This window comes from Neoarius graeffei, chromosome 3, assembly GCF_027579695.1.
Source record: "Neoarius graeffei isolate fNeoGra1 chromosome 3, fNeoGra1.pri, whole genome shotgun sequence".
In the NCBI taxonomy this organism is placed as follows: domain Eukaryota; kingdom Metazoa; phylum Chordata; class Actinopteri; order Siluriformes; family Ariidae; genus Neoarius; species Neoarius graeffei.
This window is the reverse complement of record NC_083571.1, coordinates 4239515-4261057: the sequence shown is the minus strand read 5'-3', so window position 1 is coordinate 4261057 and position 21543 is coordinate 4239515. Positions and strand designations below refer to the sequence as shown.

The window sequence follows — 21543 nt, the reverse complement described above, 5'->3', positions numbered from 1 at the left end:
TGTCATTTTGAAATACCGTCAAAATCCACCCTGTATGTTTCGTAAATATGTTCAGTCGGTAAACAGGAAGTCAATGTGCAACAAACCTGAAAATGGTAAACACGGTATAGAACCCCAAGCTGAAGTTTGGTACCAAGTAGCTATGATTTCTGGTTGCTGAGAAAAAGGGTGTTTCAGATGGACGGAGATACGGACAAATGGACGGACAGAGGTAAACTGGTATAAACACCCTCCCCTGGAGCGGGGGTATATTTTTAAAAAATTTTAAAAAAATCAAGTACAGAGAGAAAGACCCAAACCAGCCCTCCACAGTGGGGAACTGAAGGCAAACTTTTTTTATCATCGAAATTCTATTTCTCATTTTATTAAATATCGGAATGCATGTTTGATTGCTATTTTGTCGCTGCTATAGCAAGTGTCTGAAATGTGCTCTGTAATATATATCAGTCCGTATGTCAAAGCAATGGCCGTAAACAAGATTCATTGAGACCTGTGCGAGACATCGTTGGACGGAAGTAAAACGTACAGCGGAAATCAAAGAAGAAGTGATCGTCTGCCAACGTTGTCAAAAGACGCACACGTCCTCTTTCGAATGCTGACGTAATCAAGCCATAAAGAAATAAAGCAAGTTTAAAAATGACTTCAGTTCCCCTTTAAAGCAGAGCTGCTGATTGGTCGGTTGTAAAGCACTTTGTGACATCAGCAGTGGCAGCTGGAAGTCACTCACACACTCCGTCATCATTTCTTTGTTTATTTAGTGAAACAGATCATGATATTTGTCCTCACTCTGATACACACACCATTTCACTGTCCTTACACGTCTCTGGTTCTCTGCTGAACTAGAACCCCAGACTAAATTGAATTTCTTGCAGCTCTTGCTCAGTGTGTGTGTGTGTGTGTGTGTGTGTGTTAAATGTGAAGTGTAAGAGACAATTTGCCTTTATAACAATCAAATGATGCAAAGGACAGAAAATAATGTAACATTTAAAATAATTAAAAATAAAAATTAGAAACCAGTCCCCAGACTGGGGCGACTCATCACATCCCCCTGAACCTCCACGCTCTACATCTAGAGGTTCCACTTTGTACATACACTGAGCACTACTAATTTGCATATCCATTGTGATTGGTCCATAGTGTGACATCACAAAGTTAGTTTTAAAAAAAAATTTAAAAATAAATAAAAAACACCTCTAAAACTAACCGTAAGGAGCTGAAATAGGACGCTGTGGACTTCAGGGGGACTTGAATTATTCTACTTGATGAATATTTTGTGCTGGAGAAATCTCTTCAAATTATTAATTATAATAATTTATCATTATAAATTAACTCCACTGTGGCTAGAACACACAACAGCAAAGCATGCTCACGTTTTTTTCTGCTGTTGTCGTGTTTAATGACTGACTTCCAGTGTTTTTCAATCGTTATTGAGCAAAACAAAAAGTGGGACAGGGTACTTTTATTGGAACCATGTTGAACAGGGGAACACAGCAGGTTCTCAGGGTCTGAAAGTACCGTACTCGACACCTCAAGAGTGCGCGCTAATCTGCGGTTTGCTGAACCCTGAGCTGCCAAGTCTGTGTTCTTTAATCACATGGTTCGTGTGACACGCCTGCAGAGCATCATGGGCGTGGTCTGTCCCTTTAGCTAATACTGGTGTGGGTGGAGAGAGCCGCTCAGGCTCCGCCTTCCTCCCAGTCTCAGGTCTCTTGTGAGCGTCTGTTCACTGCAGAACTTTAATCACGGTCGGGTTCGGGGGCGGGGCCACCCTGTTCTGGCTGGGGGGCGGGTCTCGGTGGGGCAGGCGGAGCTCTCGGGACAGGTTGGTGTTGTCTCTGTCTGTATGCGATGACGGTACCGAGGAGTAGAGCGATCACAGTCATGAGGTAAAGATCCCACTCTGGACCCAGCAACTGGTCCAGATCCACCTGAGAGAGAAGCTCCTTCAGCTGGAGGGAGAGTGGAGAGCGGATTCAACAACAAACAAACAGTCTTGATTCCATCAAGTAACATTACCATAACAACCAAAACAGCTAATGTGGCTGTAACTCTAAAGGTGTGGAGATGTTTCTACATCATGTGTGCGCATCTCTCTTACGTTCAGCTCCTGGAGGTACTGCAGTGTGTAGAGGAGTCCCAGTTTGCACAGAGCGAGGAACACGGGCACCTGGGCGTCAGGACTCGCCTCAGCAGCCATGTCGTAGAAACGCTTTGCCAGATGGATGTCCTGCAACCGTGAGCACAAGAACCACCATGAGGAAGGAGATGGACACGAAACAAGGCAGAAGGGGAACAAACCCATCCAATAAGGAAGGAAACAAGTAAAGTAGGTTTGATGCATTTAGTGCAATGCGAGTATCTGTGAGCCTTGTTGTGCATGCGTGTACCTGTTTAATGCCAAGGCCTTTCTCGTGCATGTACCCCAGGTTGAACATGGCCTGTGCACTGTGCTGCTGCTCGGACGCCAGTCTGTAGTGGATTACCGCCGTCTCGTAGTCCACATCGGTGCCATAACCGTAGAAATGATAATCGCCCAGTTTAATCCTCGCCACAGTGTAACCTGCACACACACAACGGAGACAATCGGCGGTATTCACGGTGTCTCTACACACACACACCTGTCAGTCAATGTAGAATTCAGCCTCACTTCGATATGGAGGATGAGAGAAACGCTCCTGCTATACGACGAATAATTAATCAATAAATAACCTAAAATAGTTAGCCTGGCAAGCCAGACTAAACGTGAATATTTAGTCTGGCCTCGCTCGTAGACATTTCCGAAGGGTGTGGGTGGAACAACCCGCTGTCTTTCAAACGGTCTCTGTGCGTATAGGCCAACGCTCTGACCAATCAGCGCTACAGTGACTGTGACGTAGTCAGAGCGACAGAAAGCAGTGGGGGAGGCCTTGAAATAAATAATTTTTCAAAATGCGTATTAATTAATAAACAGGTTCTAGATATTAAGAAGTTTGGAGATAATGACCACAAGTTTGGAGTCTGTACCACATACTTAACATACAGTGGTGCTTGAAAGTTTGTGAACCCTTTAGAATTTTCTATATTTCTGCATAAATATGACCTAAAACATCATCAGATTTTCACACAAGTCCTAAAAGTAGATAAAGAGAACCCAGTTAAACAAAAATATTATACTTGTTCATTTATTTATTGAGGAAAATGATCCAATATTACACATCTGTGAGTGGCAAAAGTATGTGAACCTCTAGGATTAGCAGTTAATTTGAAGGTGAAATTAGAGTCAGGTGTTTTCAATCAATGGGACGACAATCAGGTGTGAGTGGGCACCCTGTTTTATTTAAAGAACAGGGATCTATCAAAGTCTGATCTTCACAACACATGTTTGTGGAAGTGTATCATGGCACGAACAAAGGAGATTTCTGAGGACCTCAGAAAAAGCGTTGTTGATGCTCATCAGGCTGGAAAAGGTTACAAAACCATCTCTAAAGAGTTTGGACTCCACCAATCCACAGTCAGACAGATTGTGTACAAATGGAGGATATTCAAGACCATTGTTACCCTCCCCAGGAGTGGTCAACCAACAAAGATCACTCCAAGAGCAAGGCGTGTAATAGTCGGCGAGGTCACAAAGGACCCCAGGGTAACTTCTAAGCAACTGAAGGCCTCTCTCACATTGGCTAATGTTAAATGTTCATGAGTCCACCATCAGGAGAACACTGAACAACAATAGTGTGCATGGCAGGGTTGCAAGGAGAAAGCCACTGCTCTCCAAAAAGAACATTGCTGCTCGTCTGCAGTTTGCTAAAGATCATGTGGACAAGCCAGAAGGCTATTGGAAAAATGTTTTGTGGACGGATGAGACCAAAATAGAACTCTTTGGTTTAAATGAGAAACTTTATGTTTGGAGAAAGAAAAACACTGCATTCCAGCATAAGAACCTTATCCCATCTGTGAAACATGGTGGTGGTAGTATCATGGTTTGGGCCTGTTTTGCTGCATCTGGGCCAGGACGGCTTGCCATCATTGATGGAACAATGAATTCAGAATTATACCAGCGAATTCTAAAGGAAAATGTCAGGACATCTGTCCATGAACTGAATCTCAAGAGAAGGTGGGTCATGCAGCAAGACAACGACCCTAAGCACACAAGTCGTTCTACCAAAGAATGGTTAAAGAAGAATAAAGTGAATGTTTTGGAATGGCCAAGTCAAAGTCCTGACCTTAATCCAATGGAAATGTTGTGGACGGACCTGAAGTGAGCAGTTCATGTGAGGAAACCCACCAACATCCCAGAGTTGAAGCTGTTCTGTACGGAGGAACGGGCTAAAATTCCTCCAAGCCGGTGTGCAGGACTGATCAACAGTTACCGCAAACATTTAGTTGCAGTTATTGCTGCACAAGGGGGTCACATACTTTTACCACTCATAGATATATAATATTGGATCATTTTCCTCAATAAATAAATGACCAAGTATAATATTTTTGTCTCATTTGTTTAACTGGGTTCTCTTTATCTACTTTTAGGACTTGTGTGAAAATCTGATGTTTTAGGTCATATTTATGCAGAAATATAGAAAATTCTAAAGGGTTCACAAACTTTCAAGCACCACTGTACACTCATTTTTTTCAAGTGTTTTTCAAGGGTTTGCTTAAACTGTTTTTGAGAGTTTTTATTTAGTGGTGTTTGGTGAAATAATTTCCCTTAAATTTAAAATAACGGGAAAATAAGAAACAATCAAAAAGTAATGTTTCAGAGCTGTTTATTAATTCTTCGTACTGCACAAACTAGCCCCATCCTTTTGGCTACGAGCGGAGCCAGCTGGTAGATCAGACTTTTGCCATAGCCGGTCGGCAAAACAGCGAAAACGTCCTTCTTGAAAAGGAATGAGCGGAGAGCCTCTTCCTGCTCATGTTTCAATGAAAACTCCAAGTCTAATTCTTCTAAAACTGATTCCAAAGCGGAGTCAAACGCGCGCTGGTCACTGGCCGTAGCCATCTTTCCTGTTGCGCTTTATCCAGCTTCGCGCAGCTTTGTCGTCACTCCTGCAAAAGCCCGCCCAAAGAATCCAAACAAAAACCTTGCGCTGTGATTGGCGGGCACGATTTGATGCCCGGGGTGTTTTGTTGATATGGTGCGAGGCTAGACCCACTCGCAGGCAAAAATATTTTTGGCTGCTAGGCGGGTGGGCCTAGTTTACTAGGCTACTAAATAGTGTGAGCTGAGTTGAAGTGAAGTTTCTAACCTTGGGCAGCTGCTCTGGTCCAGTGAAGGAGAGCTCGAGGGTAGGTTTCATTATCGCTGAAGATCCGGGACTGCTCTGTAACACACACACACACACACTCTTCAGGCTACCAGTACACACATTACATGACGATACCACATCGCTGCTGAACTCTGGTCACAAAGTGTTGATTAGTTTTCTATAACAGTCGCTATAATGCGTTTTGATTCCAACATGGCGTCATTTATGTTATAAATAAAGGTCCCCATGCATTTAGAAAAAATGTGTTTTTTTTAATAGTTAAAGTAAAAAAAAAAAAAGCACTTAGGAAGCAAACAGCTTTATAATGTAAGGCTCTGGCGCCCCCTGGTGTCGGCTGTGTGCCTCACTCTGGTCGAGGATGAAGGCTGCGTTACTCTGCGCCACCTCGTATCCCTGTTCAGCCAGGAGCAGATACTGGACCAGGGCAGAGTCCATGTCTCCGTCCTTAAAGCTGCCGTAAGCGTTCATCAGCCTCTCGGACCACCGGCCGCGCTCACACACGTTCTTAAACAGCTACACACACAATCAGCATGAGATACTGAGATAACAAGATCACACCACAGGAGTGTATGAGATGAGATATAAAAACGGTGTGTGTGGATGTCACCTCCACAGCCGTGTGACACGAGCGCATCACTCCGGTTCCTGTAGCGTGCATCTGAGCCAGGTTATAGAAGGCCAGGATGTGACCCGCCTGAGACGCCAGGTTAAAGAACTTCAGAGCCTGTTTATAGTCACGCTTCACCCCGATACCATCTGAGAGCATGAGCACACACACAGCGAGAATCAGAATGACAGGTTATAAACTGTTTATATAGTGGTACTTGAAAAAGTTTGTGAACCCTTTAGAATTTTCTATATTTCTGCATAAATATGACCTAAAACATCATCAGATTTTCACACAAGTCCTAAAAGTAGATAAAGAGAACCCAGTTAAACAAATGAGACAAAACTATTATACTTGGTCATTTATTTATTGAGGACAATGATCCAATATTACATATCTGTGAGTGGCAAAAGTATGTGAACCTTTGCTTTCAGTATCTGGTGTGACCCCCTTGTGCAGCAATAACTGCAACTAAACGTTTGCGGTAACTGTTGATCAGTCCTGCACACCGGCTTGGAGGAATTTTAGCCCGTTCCTCCGTACAGAACAGCTTCAACTCTGGGATGTTGGTGAGTTTCCTCACATGAACTGCTCGCTTCAGGTCCTTCCACAACATTTCCACTGGATTAAGGTCAGGACTTTGACTTGGCCATTCCAAAACATTCACTTTATTCTTCTTTAACCATTCTTTGGTAGAACGACTTGTGTGCTTAGGATCGTTGTTTTGCTGCATGACCCACCTTCTCTTGAGATTCAGTTCATGGACAGATGTCCTGACATTTTCCTTTCCTTTCCTCGCTGGTATAATTCAGAATTCATTGTTCCATCAATGATGGCAAGCCGTCCTGGCCCAGATGCAGCAAAACAGGCCCAAACCATGATACTACCACCACCATGTTTCACAGATGGGATAAGGTTCTTATGCTGGAATGCAGTGTTTTCCTTTCTCCAAACATAACGCTTCTCATTTCAACCAAAAAGTTCTATTTTGGTCTCATTCGTCCACAAAACATTTTTCCAATAGCCTTCTGGCTTGTCCACGTGATCTTTAGCAAACTGCAGACGAGCAGCAATGTTCTTTTTGGAGAGCAGTGGCTTTCTCCTTGCAACCCTGCCATACACACCATTGTTGTTCAGTGTTCTCCTGATGGTGGACTCATGAACATTAACATTAGCCAATGTGAGAGGCCTTCAGTTGCTTAGAAGTTACCCTGGGGTCCTTTGTGACCTCGCCGACTATTACACACCTTGCTCTTGGAGTGATCTTTGTTGGTCGACCACTCCTGGGGAGGGTAACAATGGTCTTGAATTTCCTCCATTTGTACACAATGTGTCTGACTGTGGATTGGTGGAGTCCAAACTCTTTAGAGATGGTTTTGTAACCTTTTCCAGCCTGATGAGCATCAACAACGCTTTTACTGAGGTCCTCAGAAATCTCCTTTGTTCGTGCCATGATACACTTCCACAAACATGTGTTGTGAAGATCAGACTTTGATAGATCCCTGTTCTTTAAATAAAACAGGGCGCCCACTCACACCTGATTGTCATCCCATTGATTGAAAACACCTGACTCTAATTTCACCTTCAAATTAACTGCTAATCCTAGAGGTTCACATACTTTTGCCCCTCACAGATATGTAATATTGGATCATTTTCCTCAATAAATAAATGAGCAAGTATAATATTTTTGTCTCATTTGTTTAACTGGGTTCTCTTTATCTACTTTTAGGACTTGTGTGAAAATCTGATGATGTTTTAGGTCATATTTATGCAGAAATATAGAAAATTCTAAAGGCTTCACAAACTTTCAAGCATCACTGTACACCGTTTACTCAACCCCACTGAACAAGTTAAATGTAAATGGTATATTTTTAAAAAACATTTCTGAGATCGACACACAGCGTTTTGAATCACTGACAATCATCCTGAGAAACCTTTCTCCAAAAATGCCATTTTGAGACTAAAAATCTTTCAGAGGTTGAAATTTCACTGATAAATGTGAATTGATGTTAGCCACACACACACACACACAAAATGTTAGTGAAGTGAAAAACTTTCACACTGATGTACACACACAAAAAAAAAAAAGGCAGTGGAAAACAGAAGTGAGAGAACTGCATCAGCACATCTTTCACAAAATTCATGTCAAGATCAACAAATCTGAGATGAGAAAGGGGTGGAGCTTCCACAGCGGGGGCGGAGTTTCCACTTCAGCATAGTGTGGAATATCAGAATTCAAAAATGTAACTCAATCCTTCCAGATTCAACTGTTGATTGGCTCATCTGACGTTTTCACTGAGAAAAACACAACGCTGCTCCTTCTGGTGTATTTGAGTCATAACGTCGATCAGAACATTAAAATTCAGAGCGCCTATGCAAAGTCCACAAAGTGGGGGAGGGAGAAAAAAAAAAAAGTCACGTTTTATTATTTCTGTTCCTTAGGGACTCGGACTGTACACTGAATCCGGTTCACATTCTGATCAGAGGATCAACAGGACTGAAAATGGGCATGTGGGCGGAGCTATAGATGATGCAGATCACTGATTGGTCAGAGTGAACACGTGTAGAATTTCCCCTCATCTTGTTTCTTGACTGATCTCAAATGGCTTTTCTTCAGCAGTGTGTTACAGGAAACATCTCAGTTTTCACAGAGTTTAAGGTTTTAGATTTGTTTTTAATAAATATGACTCAAAATCCACCATATTCAAGAGAGACTTCCTGTTTTAATAGACACATGCAGTAGATAATAAATTATATTTTCTATACATGCTCCCCTACGGAAGCCGAGAGAGGCCCTTCATATAATCTTTTTTTAATTCATCTTGTTATCCCGAAATAACGACATAATTAATTCAGGATCTCGAGAAAACAGCACAACTAATTCGAGATCTTGAGAAAACAAAATTATTCCGTGATCTCGAAAAAACAAAATTATTTCATGATCTCGAGAAAACAGCTGAGATTTCTAGCAGAGCTGAGACGAAGCCGGGCCAGTCTTCTGCGGAGGTGCCGCGGACTAATTTTGAAATTATCCCTTATTAAAAAAGACTTAATGCAATCTCTCCCTGTGCCAACCCCTGATCAAAATATTGCCTTATTAGGTGATCGATTATTCCAGACATTCTAATGACCAAAGTTGCGTCTATACAGAATGAGAAATAGCCCCAAAGTCAGCATATCACAAGTCTCTTGGCGCACCTGAATGAACCATTTCTCAGCTGTTTACTCGAGATCACGGAATAACGGTTTTGTTTTCTCGAGATCTCGAATTAGTTGTGTTGTTTTCTCAAGAGCCTGAATTAATTATGTTGTTATCTCGGGATAACAAGGTGAATAAAAAAAGATTATATGAAGAGCCTCTCGCGGCTTCCGTACTCCTCAGAAATGCATCATGCCTTATTTGTTTTATTTACTTCTATACACTGTACATCACCTGAGAAAAATTCGCATTCAATAATCGCTTGATTTTTAAGTAGAATAAAGTTTTGGCACCCTTGGCTTCATCTTGTTTGCTCACCACACTATTAAAACAAATCAGGCTTGTAGTACTCAAGTCCAGGACTCGTGCCCTAATGTTAAGGACTCGTGCCTCGACTTGGACTTGTGCATTCGGACTCGTAAATTGGAGACGAGGACTCGGATTTTTTCTTTATTTTTTTGTAACATGCCATGATAATTTGGCATATTTATTAATTGGTACATTAATTTTGTACCAATTTCATGTAACGCCTGCGCGCTCTGGCACATGCAGACAGACAGACTCTCGGGCGCGTTCCGGACAGCGCACACACCAAGCGGACTCTCATGCACGCACCGTAAACGACTCGCACCTGCACAGGATTAAGGTGCAATCAGCGTGCCGATATAAAAACTGTGTAAACGCATTTACTTTGCGAAGTATTGTGTTGTGTTGCTGACACATTACCGAGCCTTATTTCCTTGTTTGGGTTCCTGATCCCCGATTTCCTGTTTCTCGTCTTTGATTCTGCCGAGTCTATGATAGCCTGCGCTCGACCTATCACCTGTTTCACCGTTTTACGATTTTGCCTGTGGATTGTTTACCGTCTTCACTTGTATTAATAAACACACCTTCTGCACTTCCATCCGTCTCTGACCGAATACTTCACACTCCCTGATAAAGAGAAGCACATTCACCTGTTCATACGCCATGTTCAGGAACGAACTAATGTTAATGGGACTGAAACAGACACCGTCACATGGTGCGGTTGGAGTCTCAGACTCGACTGGAAATTTGTTTTAAAATGACTCGAACACTGGGGACTCAGACTCGAGGTTCAGTGACTCGACTACAGCACTGAAACAAAATTTAACAATGAGTAAAGTATGAATTTGTATATTTTTGATAGTATTTCACCGATTGTCCCACTGACATTTCATGAAAGAGAAGAGTCAGAGCGAAAATACACACAGCTCTAGATTTGGAGGCATGACCAAACCGTGCTGTTCCAAAGTGCACAAATTGACTCGATGTAATTCGGGATCCAAAACACACACACTCACTGTAGTACATGGTTCCGAGTTGTAGCTGTCCATCCACCCAGCCTTGTTCTGCAGCTTTCTGGAAGTACTTCAGCGCCAGCTCATAATTCTGCAATAAACAACCATCAAAGACACAAACGAGTTAATCCTACTGAATAAACACCATACTGATATCACAACGCTTTTCTGTGATCTCACAGGTACCTACAGCACCCGAGTCCATCATTCCTTTTCTGTCCGTCTTTTTAAAAATAGTGTATTTTAGCTCTACTGTCAATAATAATTAAAAACCAGAATGATTGAGGAATAGGAGACACTCACCACAGGAACGCCTCTACCGTACAGGTAAGCCATGCCGAGTCCACTCTGACCCACAGGGTTCCCCTGAAATAACCACCACCACCAGATAAACTGTACTGATCTGAACAGGGTCACATCATGGTGATCAATCCGAGTCGTGAACATGAAGCAGTGTTCTGTTAGAACCCACCTGCTCTGAGGCCTTCTTAAAGTAATGCAGCGCTGTCTCATTGTTCTGGGGTAAAAACTCACTGCCCTCCGAGTACATCTGCAACACACACACAGTCGGTACACTCGGGCTAGAAGGAGGCATTAGTGACCAGCGTGTCTCTCTCTCTGCGTGCGTTTGATTACCTTTCCAAGGAAAGCCATAGCGTGTGTGTTTCCTGCATTAGCAGCCTGATTAAAGTACTCGTAAGCTCTCTGAGGAGGGAAGAAACAAAACAAACCCGGAAGCAGCAGTGAGTTTACCTGTGTGTGGTTTCGTGTAACAGGACCTAGAGAGAGGTTTATAAAGGGTTAAAGTGATACCTGATGATTCTGCTCCACTCCTCGACCTCCGTGTAAGTGTAACTGACCCAAACCCACCTACAGCAGAGAAATGAGGACAAAACGTCAGTGGGTTTATTCAGGATGTAATACGTACAAGACGAGTTAATCACTCACTCAGACTAACTACAGTCGGGGGGGGGGGGGGGGGGAGCACTGAAGAAACCAATTATCACTAGGATATGAGGAACGAACAAGGATAAACATTAAATCTATAAAAAAAAAAAAAAAAAAGAGCTACATTTCCCCATAGCCCTACTGATTATTATTACTACTTTATTACAATAATTACGACTTTATTACTATATCACTATTACTACCATTATTATTGATCAGTACCTGCGCCTGGACATCTCCCTTTTCAGCTAGAAACTGGTAGTACTGGATCAGATCCTCCTCCAGCATACCACTGGGAGAACCAGGGTTCTCCAACTCATCCAGCAGCCTGATCTTCTGCACCGCGCTGCCCCCAGTCAGGGACACGTCACTGGCCACTGACGCACAACACCACAGTTATTCAGAACACACTGAGCTGAATTCATTCAGTACTGAAGAGGTTTTTTGTTTGTTTTTTTTAAAAGCACCGGATCTTTACCGTGATTGGCTACCAGTCTGTAGTGAGTGAGAGCGGACTCACAGCTCTGAGGAACGCCCACACCTCCCCAGTACCTGTAACCCTACACACACACACACACACACACACACACACATTAAAAAAAAAAAAGCAATACTAACAAATGTAAAATAAATAAACGAAGATGCTGTATTCTTACCAGGACCATGTGTGCCACCAGGTTTCCTCCCAGAGCTCCAAACGTGTAATACACCAACGCCTGTGTTTAAACACACACTCACTCCATTAGTAACATCATCTCACACACACCAACACACTAACATGGCAGTCACTGAAGGAGACGTACTTTAGCTTGACTGGAGTTCACTCCTAATCCAGCTGCGTAGAGGAAACCCAGAGCCTGAGGGACAGAAAACAGTACGGAAAACCCAGTGATCAGACTCCCACTCCACACACACACTGAGGATGAGCTCATCTCTCATCTCATTATCTCTAGCCGCTTTATCCTGATGTTCTTATCAATATTACAGATGAACAAAAATAAATACGTGAATAAATATTTATGAATATTAAATATGTATTCGCCCTACCCCCGGTATCAGATCAGCACCATCTCTAAACAAACCAGTGTTGCAGTCGAGTCACTAAACCTCAAGTCCAGTCTCGAGTCCCCAGTGTTCAAGTCCGAGTCATTAAAAAAAAAAAATTTCCAGTCGAGTCCAAGACTGCACCATGTGTCTGTTTCAGCGCCATTAACATTAGTTATAGTTTGTTTATACTGCTTATTTCACGTTTACCTGCTATACCTCAAGTGCCCTTGACTATTTATTTGCACCAATTTACGTATATACACTGAGTGCAGAATTATTAGGCAAGTGAGTATTTTGACCACAACATCCTTTTAATGCATGTTGTTCCACTCCAAGCTGTTTAGGCTTGAAAGCCTACTACCAATTAAGTATATCAGGTGCTGTGCATCTGTGTAATGAGGGGGGTGTGGTCTAATGACATCAACACCCTATATCAGGTGTGCATAATTATTAGGCAACCTCTTTTCCTCTGGCAAAATGGGTCAGAAGAGAGATCTGACAGACTTTGAAAAGTCTAAAATTGTGAGATGTCTTGCAGACGGATGCAGCACTCTTGAAATTGCGAAGATGTTGAAACGTGATCACCGAACAATCAAGCGTTTCATTGCAAATAGTCAACAGGGTCGAAAGAAGCGTGTGGAAAAAAAAAGGCGCAAAATAACTGCACATGATCTGCGGAAAATCAAGCGTGAAGCTAACAAGCAGCCATTAGTATCCAGTTCTGCCATATTCCAGAGTTGCAACATTCCTGGAGTGTCAAAGAGTACAAGGTGTGCAATACTGAGGGACATGGCCAAGGTAAGGAAGGCTGAAAAACGACCACCACTGAGTAAGGCACACAAGATAAAACGTCAAGACTGGGCCAAGAAATATCTTAAGACTGATTTTTCTAAAGTGTTGTGGTCTGATGAGATGAGAGTGACTCTTGATGGGCCAGATGGATGGGCCTGTGGCTGGATCAGTAATGGGCACAGAGCTCCACTCCGACTCAGACGCCAGCAAGGTGGAGGTGGAGTACTGCTATGGGCTGGTATCATCAAAGACGAGCTTGTTGGACCTTTTCGAGTTGAGGATGGACTCAAACTCAACTCCCAGACCTACTGCCAGTTCCTGGAAGAAACCTTCTTCAAGCAGTGGTATAGGAAAAAGTCAGCATCTTTCAAGAAGAACATGATTTTCTGCAGGATAACGCTCCATCTCATGCGTCCAAATACTCCACTGCGTGGCTAGCCAGTAAAGGTCTGAAAGGTGAAAAAATAATGACATGGCCCCCTTGTTCACCTGACCTAAACCCCATAGAGAACCTGTGGTCCATTATAAAACGTGAGGTCTACAAAGAGGGAAAACAGTACACCTCTCTGAACAGCGTCTGGGAGGCCGTGGTTGCTGCTGCACACAATGTTGGTCGTGAACAGATAAAGAAATTGACAGAATCTATGGATGGAAGGCTTTTGAGTGTCCTCATGAAGAAGGGTGGCTATATTGGTCACTGATTTGTTTTTGTTTTGTGTTTGAATGTCAGATATGTTTATTTGCAAATCTGGAGTTGTCATATCAGTGTACCTGGTGAAAATAAATAAGTGAAATGGCTACATATTTGGTTTTTATTAAGTTGCCTAATAATTCTGCACAGTGAAAGTTACCTGGACACATACATATTCTCCTAAAATGGCCAAAACTAAAAACACCCCACTCTAACTTCCATACATATTCAGCTTTGATATTTATGAGTCTTTTTGGTTGATTGAGAACATAGTTGTTGTTCAATAATAAAACTAATCCTCAAATAAATAAATAAATAAATATACACACACACGTTTAGTCTACGTCTAGCTCTTATCTAGAGAGTGTTTTATACTGTTTATATTGTCCGTTTGAGTGTTTAGTCTATATCTAGCTCTTATCTAGTGTTTATACTGTTTATATTGTTTGTTTTTCAATTATTCTATTTTTATTTTTTGCATTGCCTGTTTGCACTGTGGGTCAGAGAGGACTGAAATTTCATCTGTGCTGTATGTCGAGCATGTAGAGCATATCTGACAATAAAGTTGACTTGACTTAGTTTGTTCGTGAACAGGTGAATGTGCTTCTCTTTATCAGGGAGTGTGAAGTATTCGGTCAGAGACGGTTGGGAGACGGATGGAAGTGCAGAAGGTGTGTTTATTAATACAAGTGAAGACGGTAAACAATCCACAGGCAAAATCGTAAAACGGTGAAACAGGCGATAGGTCGAGCGCAGGCTATCATAGACTCGGCAGAATCAAAGGTGAGAAACAGGAAATCCGGGATCAGGAAACCAAACAAGGAAATAAGGCTCGGTGTAGGGTATCTGCACATTTTTCAAGTACAAATTTAAAGACTTTTAAGACCTTTTCAAGACCTCTAAATGGAAAATTTAAGACTGTACCATGGCAAAGAAAATGATAAATACGACAACTTAAAACTGTTTTCTGCAATAGTTTTTTTTTTACTAGCTTTAAGAGGAATGCACACAATCGGTGAACAACAGGGTGCATCAGTGGCAGCTGTTAGACAGCAAACAGCTGAAGCAAAGTCGTGTGTTCTGGGCTGCAGAGCTACTGTAGCAGCGAGGAGAAGACTGGGGTTTACTGGAGAAAACACCATGAATCATTTCAAAAATGAAAACAATAAATGGCAAGTAGAACCAGCTGAACAACCTTAGCCGGCATTATTTCAATCCCCAAAGATTATCTCTGATGTGTGATTTTGTGTCCGACAGCAAAATCAGTGTGAGTGTGGTACAGTACACAGCTGGCTGAGGAAGTTCTCGAGTATCTTCTGCATTATAGCAGGTAACAGCGTAAACCTGTTTATGCACTCATACAATCATCAGAGCGTTACATTCAACACAGAAAAACTACTGTCACCTTTCATAACCATTATCAATATTAATCAGTGTGTTGTAATAACTGCAAACTAATTATCAGTGCAATTGTTATATCAATGTTCATTATTCAAAAATAATAATTAATTATTATCTATAATCCATTAATAATTTTGTATTACTACTACTACTAATAATAATAACTTTTTTAATAATAATTTAAAAAAATTAACTCAATTTTATAACATTTTAATAATCACTACTTACTAGCTATATTAATTAATAGAGTAGCAATTATAATTCAGTATTATTAATAGCTACTTAATTAATAAGCAGTGATTACCAAAATGTAATTTCATAATAAGTAGTTATCATCAACTACTAAATTATACTAATAAATAATAAGTAGTGATTATTAAAATGCTATAAAATTGAGTTATTAGATTAGTTAAAATTATTTAAAAAAGTAGTAATTATTATTAGTAGTAGTGATACAAACAATTATTCATGGATTATAGATAATTTGTTTTTAATAGTGAAAATTGATATAAATGAACTAATAATAATAATAATAATAACAACAACAACAAGTATTACTAGTAGTATTATTGTTTATTATTAGTAGTACAGTTATTTTATATCAATGTTCACTATTTAAAAAAAATTATCTATAATCCATGAGTATTTGTTTGTATTCTACCAATTACTACTTTTTAATAATTTGTAATAATTTTTAATAACTTAATTTTATAACATTTAATAATCCCTAGTACTTATTAATCACTAATTCATAAGTAGTAATGATTAATAATCAATAATAATTACTATTACTAATTATTATTAGTGGTTGTTAATATTATTCTTATTATTATATTAAAAACACTGTTGTAGACGATAAGTAATAAAAAAAAAAAACTTTGTACAAATTTATATTGTACTATATTTAGAATTATTGTATTTTCTGGAGTTCTTTGACTTTTGAAATAAAGGTTGTTTATATATTTATATTAAATTTAGTACAATAAACAATGCTAATCATTATTATTAGTAGTATTTCCTATAAGCCCCATTTTCCACCTGACTCTTGTGCGCATGAGCACAATTCTGCACAGTGAAAGTTACCTGAACACATACATATTCTCCTAAAATGGCCAAAACTAAAAACGCCCCACTCTAACTTCCATACATATTCAGCTTTGATATTCATGAGTCTTTTTGGTTGATTGAGAACATAGTTGTTGTTCAATAATAAAACTAATCCTCAGCGTTTTTGCACAACCAGTGCATTTTGGTCATTATGCACTTGTGCCAGAGAAGTGGAAACTGAGTGGGACTGTTGAATAGTCTGTCCTGTCCTGTCTAATGTCTTTTTTGTTAATATCTGGGTAAATGTGTAATGTAAATGTGTTAGACTTTGTTCCTTCATGTCATAGGCAAATACAACATGCCTGGTGTACCTCACTTGCTGACCAAAATTTCCCCATGGGGACAATAAAGTTTCTTTCTTTCTTTCTAACAAATCGAGTCACGAGTCAGACTTGAGGACTACACAGGGATGAGAATGGGACATTAAAAAAAACAAAAAAACAAAAAACACACACTGAAATGTCTGCCAACTTTCCCACACACATTAAAAAATATTATTTATATATATATATATATATATATATATATATATATATATATATATATATATATATATATATATAAAAAACACAAAATACACAACACATTTTAGGCCTTGAAAACCGAAAGTTGTATTTAAGACTTTAAGGACCCGCGGGAACCCTGGCCTCGTCTTGCGCCGACCCCTACCCCCGAAATTTTCTCAACGGATTTACACGTTTCACAAAAATGATATTTTCAGCGGGAAAAAACTCGGAATTCCGCAGATCCGCGGAAAATTCTCATCCCTGACTACAAGCCTGATACAGATATTAAATTAAATATTAATTAGTAAATTAAATTAGTAAATTAAAGTTTAAAATTAGTTATATTATACAAAAAAAGGTGTTAATATTGATTAAATATTTTATTATTGATTTGGCAATACTTTTAAGTATTAATTATTTATAAAATTATGTAAAGTGAAAATTATACATAAAACACTGTTTTTGTATTTTATATTCTTTATGGATTATTATATGATTATATATTGTATAATATTTAACACATTATTACACACATGAATATAAAATAAATATAAAAGAAAGTTATGCTATTAAAGTTAGATTTAATCCCGAACTCTCCCGGGTTGTTTACCGTCTGTGATTTGGGCGAGCCCTCGAGTGCCAGCTTCTCAAAAATCTCCCTGGCTTGCTGAATGTTCTGGGGCAGGAAGTCTCCAAACAGCATGGCGTAGCCCACCTTCTCCATGGCCTTGGTGTGACCCATCGCCGCCAACTTCACCAGCTTCTCATACAACCTCAAACACAAATCACACACACTTACACTAACCACCGGAAGAGGAGAGGGTTCAGACTCCGAGGACACTTGGTCAGAAGGCTGATTAACTTTCTCTGACACTACACACAAGCAGGTCTAATCGTTTCTATGGCAACAGCTGGTTGACCAGGAGCCACCCTGAGCACTCACTCTCTCTTCTGACTCTTTCTACTGGTGTTGTTCAGGACTCGGACTGTGTGCTGATACTGCTCCTCCATCTCCTCCGCCTGCCTCCTCTGCTCCGCCTGCTCCTCCGCTGATTGGGGGGGGGACGCATGGAGAGACAGTTTATTCCCTCACCTCTCACACACACAAGGGACAGAACAAGAAAAACAAGCTCCACCCACAAGTTAAACCTCACTTTCACAGAAGCCCCATTTCTTGTCACGCTCGTAGTCGTAGGTGGTGGCGCACCACAGACGGCCATCCCCCCTGCCCTCGGTGGTACAGTCCAAGTATTCCTTCCCCAGGAACAGGAAGGGAAACAGGCAGGGCTCTCCGGAGGCTGTACCACCGATCACCACGGGAACTGTACCAACACACAAACCAATCAGAGTCACACACGTTACTGCACAATACTCAGAGGAAACCATTCTCTCGCTCTCACACACGCATGAATGAGTCTCACTCTCAGAAGTGTTTCTCCAGGGAATACATACATGTACGCAAAAAAAACAAAAAAACAACCCCCCCTAACTTGCACTCAAGTGCAAAAGTTTGCACCCCCTCCTTAAGACAAAATGATATTTGGTGCTGTTAAAACATCTGCATTCCATACACCAAAAAAACCATGAAATAAAAACATGCACGCCTCCTGTTGACATCGGTTTAGAACACATCTGTTCATGCTGAATACAAAAGTACCATGGTACAGGTCACATGACCATCTTCAAGGAAACTGTCCAAGAAGACTGAAATTCCTGAGAACAAACTAATCACACACACAAAACACCAAGACAAACGCTAACTTTCTGTCATTATCTTTTTATTAAGTATTAATTTTTTTCCCAGCTCACCTTCTCTGGGCTTAGCATCCATCGGAGGAGGTTGGCTTGGAAGGTCCTCCTTCTGGATCTCCTCAGGTTCGCCCTCCTCTCTTCGGTCCTCATGCCGAAGCTCCTCCAGCATCTCGGCTGCTTCCTCGGGAGAGACCGAGTGTCCTGTCACAGCGAGCTCGTCCTCGTCACTCGTCTCATCGTGCGAATACTGCACAGAGGAGATACCAGGCATTAAACTGCAATCTGAAGTGGCCTGTGTGTCATTAACTTCCTGATACAATATGTGCCGCCAACAACACTACTACTTCCTGCGCTCACAAATATTCATCTGAAATGCAGTGAAGCTCGTAAAAAACCTAGAATTAGGTTGGGATTCGTATTCAGAAAGTCTCAACATACTGTTGTGCACTTTTAATAGCGCCACCTACTGTACAGGAAGCACTCATACACAACTCTCATGCCCCTTTTCCACAAATCCAGTTTTAGGGCTGGTTCGGGGCCAGTGCTTAGTTTGGAACCGGGTTTTCTGTTTCCACTGACAAAGAACTGGCTCTGGGGCCAGAAAAAACGGTTCCAGGCTAGCACCGACTCTCTGCTGGGCCAGAGGAAAGAACCACTTACGTCAGCGGGGGGGCGGAGTTGTTAAGACCAACAATAACAACAAGACCGTGAAAGATCGCCATTTTTAAGCGACGAGAAGCCGCAGCTGTACAAACGCGAAGTCATCCATTATTATTATTATTGTTGCTGCTTCTTCCGTGTTGCTTTTGCTTCGATATTCACGCCAAGGTTTATGCAAACGTAGCGACGTAACTGACGTATACAGCGACGTAATGACGTGGCTTCCCTTAGCACCGCGAGCTATGGAAAAGCAAACTGGTTCTCAGCTGGCTCGCAAGTTGAACGAGTTGTGAACCAGCACCAGCACCAGCACTGGAACTGATTTGGTGGAAAAGAGGCATCAGAGGTGGTTTCACTTCTGCACTGAAGCTTTTAATTCACACAGGAATAATCACTATAAATGTTAAATCTGTCTGTGATTTTACAATATAAAAAAAAATACAAAAACAACAACATACTGATCCTTTCGCACATGGTGTACCTGAGAGTGAGAGGAACCGGTCTCCTGGACATCACCGGCTTCTGGTTCCACTTCTGCAAAACACAATTCCGTGTTGATTTATTTCCTTATTTATTTATTAATTAATTAATGTAATATTTGACATTAAACAGCGAGAAAGCCACAAACGTGTAATGCTCTTACTCACCAGCTGTCACTTTAAAGCTGATTATTGAGAACATCAGCAGAAGAAAGCAGATCTTTTGTGTAAAAGGCATCCTGCCTTTCAAACCCATTAAGACAATAAGAGTGAGCTCTAATGGACAGAACTAGAAACTAAATAACCCAGGCTTACCAAACACATAGCTACCTAATTAACTAACTAACTAACTAACAAGGCTATAGTCCAGTCCTAAAGCCAAACCATGAGGACTCCACGGATCCATAACGATCATATTCACAACACAGCGAGCAAGCGCTCAGTGCAACTCCAGCGAGTTAGCAAAACAAAATTAGCAAACTAATCAAACATTAGATTAGCATTAGCAAAGCTGACGCAAAGAAATGTTAGCACGTTTCATTTTCTGTCCAGCAAACGCTCACTTGAAAAACCTCACACAAAACCCTTTTATATATTATAACAATTATTACTCCTCGCAAGCGTAACTTAAATGTTTATCTTAAACTAAACTAACGAACTGCTTATTTATGGAGAGCTCGAGTTGTATCACTGCTAGCCGAGCCTCAGCTCTTTCTCCACCCGTACTCTGGAAAAATCCCACCACCATTGGCTGTTTACAGATATAGGAAGACAACCAACCAATGAGACAGCAAAACATAGATAGTACTAACCAATCAGAATCCAGAAGGCGGGATCAAACCGAATGCGGTTAGGAAAAAAAGTCTCGATAATGGTTTCCTGGTTTTTCTGCTCGACCAATCGCGAAGTGCAACGACAAAAACGGTAGCGAATAGGAGACGTTCACGAGGACATTGTTGTCCAATCGGATGCGCACACACATCCTGTTGATGTGCACGACCGAATCAGAATCATGTTTCAATAAAGAAAAAAAAAAGTGCATATGGGTCTGTCTCAGAAACTGGGTACTGTGGGGGTCCCCCACTAAATATACCCACACTCAGTAAACTATACGGGTTTGAATGGTGATGGTTTTAATTTGAAATAAAATAATGAAAATAATACAGATAAAACTAAATCTTTGATGTGAATATTCAGAATTTGGCAAAAATTCTGCAAATTTGTGGAAAAATGGCAGCTTGATCTGGGACATGATAAATGGCTGACTACATCGCATTCCCTTAAAAAGGCTGTAGTCCACTGAAAAGTCTACAGTTATCACTAATCGTATTTTAAGTTGTAACTTTATCCACCTAAGGATTGGTGCGCTCACAGAATAATCATAACCGTAATAAAACATCTCATCTCATCTCATTATCTGTAGCCGCTTTATTCTGTTCTACAGGGTCGCAGGCAAGCTGGATCCTATCCCAGCTGACTACGGGTGAAAGGCGGGGTACACCCTGGACAAGTCGCCAGGTCATCACAGGGCTGACACATAGACACAGACAACCATTCACACTCACATTCACACCTACGGTCAATTTAGAGTCACCAGTTAACCTAACCTGCATGTCTTTGGACTGTGGGGGAAACCGGAGCACCCGGAGGAAACCCACGCGGACACGGGGAGAACATGCAAACTCCACACAGAAAGGCCCTCGCCGGCCCCGGGGCTCGAACCCAGGACCTTCTTGCTGTGAGGCGACAGTGCTAACCACTACGCCACCGTGCCGCCCCGTAATAAAGCATC

At 41.2% G+C, this 21543-nt stretch overlaps 1 protein-coding gene across 1 annotated transcript; it reads right to left on the bottom strand.

The window, feature by feature from the left end:
* Positions 1–735: 735 nt before the first annotated feature.
* Positions 736–20469, bottom strand: sel1l (SEL1L adaptor subunit of SYVN1 ubiquitin ligase). Its single transcript, XM_060916282.1, has 21 exons — positions 19920–20469; positions 19754–19806; positions 18670–18859; positions 18015–18182; positions 17804–17909; positions 17471–17633; positions 12120–12173; positions 11973–12032; positions 11795–11876; positions 11539–11693; positions 11182–11238; positions 11005–11073; positions 10841–10918; positions 10672–10734; positions 10372–10459; positions 5851–5999; positions 5591–5756; positions 5223–5297; positions 2388–2560; positions 2099–2227; positions 736–1949 (listed from the first exon to the last, which is right to left on the bottom strand). The coding sequence occupies exons 1-21, from the start codon at positions 20005–20007 to the stop codon at positions 1737–1739; spliced, it is 2379 nt and encodes a 792-aa protein (XP_060772265.1). The 5' UTR covers positions 20008–20469; the 3' UTR covers positions 736–1736.
* Between the last annotated feature and the right edge of the window lie 1074 nt (positions 20470–21543).